Below are 1,226 nucleotides of genomic sequence, written 5' to 3' on the forward strand. Positions count from 1 at the left end.
TATATATCTCTTTCATAATAATTTTTAGTCCTTCCTTGTGTATGTCTAAAACACTAGTTTCTTTTACACAATCATGTTCCATCAGACCCACACAAGCCATAAAACTCATTTGCATTTTATGCCGAGTGAAACCATTAACTCTCATATTAGTTGTTATGAGGATTCGTGGCTATCAAAGTCGGTTGAAGGGGAGATTGTTAAGGTCGACACCCATATTATAGATGAAAAAAGAATTGTAAGTCATTAATATACTATTAGTTGTACCTTTACTCATCAAGTTAAATCTTTTATTTTGTTGATATTTTTTTCATGCATTAGTATATAGACTGTCTAACATAACATTATTTAACACATTAATGAATCTCAATATACTTAACATAATCCCTCATTTAATCACTCAACCTCAACTCCCAATAATTATTGTTTACAAATCATACAAAAATATTAAAACACTCGCATATGTTAAACAGGACAGACACTGCTACTCTCGTGTGCTCGAGCTACTCGTCAACTTGTGGGCATACCACAGCGCTCGCCACATCATAAATGTGGACCCCGAGACCGGAGCAATGCATGAGCAGCATCAACTCAGTAGAAGAAGAGGTAAAATTTGGATCAAATGGTTCACATTCTCCACTCTGAAGAGCATGGATGAGGACTTGGCTGAAGAATTCGACTCTGACCGCCCCAATCGACGAAGGTTGTGGCTGTTAACTGGTGAGGTCTTTTGGCAGGGCGTCTACGAAAGGGAACGGAGCGCGCGACACCAGCTGAAGGAGAAGAGGAGGCAACAAAGCAAGGATAAGATTCGGCGAATAAGGAGTAGGACAAGGCAAAAATCTCTGGGGAAGTATGTACAGCCACCACCTGAAGGCTTTGCTGAACCTACCTGAGGTACCTGATTCATTGTTTGGCATATAGATTTATATTGTTGTTTCATTCTCTTTTTTCTACCATGGTTTAGTAGTTCGGGATGCAGTTGTTTTTGTATTTTTTTTTCTGTATTTAGATTTTTCTTCTTCTTTTGTAACTTTGCATGTAGTGTTATTAGTTATTTGAATTGGGTATCCTATGATGTAAATTGTACTCATTTTTAGGGGGATTTAGTTTCTTCCCTTTGTCAATGATAAACTAGAATAGAATGCTAAACTCAGTATTAAAGATTTATTTGAGATTGCATTTTATTTTATTTTTTAATATGTTAAATAAGTTTGGTATTTTTTTTT

General features: G+C 36.0%; 1 protein-coding gene across 1 annotated transcript; it reads left to right on the forward strand.

Moving 5' to 3' along the window:
• Nucleotides 1-450: 450 nt before the first annotated feature.
• On the forward strand, nt 451-1,083 carry LOC110034970. Its single transcript, XM_020739208.1, has one exon. It carries the CDS (start codon nt 570-572, stop codon nt 891-893), a length of 324 nt encoding a protein of 107 aa, XP_020594867.1. The 5' UTR covers nt 451-569; the 3' UTR covers nt 894-1,083.
• The last annotated feature ends 143 nt before the right edge of the window (nt 1,084-1,226 follow it).

The sequence above is a fragment of the Phalaenopsis equestris genome, unplaced genomic scaffold (assembly GCF_001263595.1).
Source record: "Phalaenopsis equestris unplaced genomic scaffold, ASM126359v1 Scaffold195006, whole genome shotgun sequence".
Classification (NCBI taxonomy): Eukaryota; Viridiplantae; Streptophyta; class Magnoliopsida; order Asparagales; family Orchidaceae; genus Phalaenopsis; species Phalaenopsis equestris.

What these genes read in the sequence shown, in the direction of transcription:
- LOC110034970 (XM_020739208.1), top strand. Translation starts at nt 570, where the DNA reads ATGCATGAGCAGCATCAACTCAGTAGAAGAAGAGGTAAAATTTGGATC.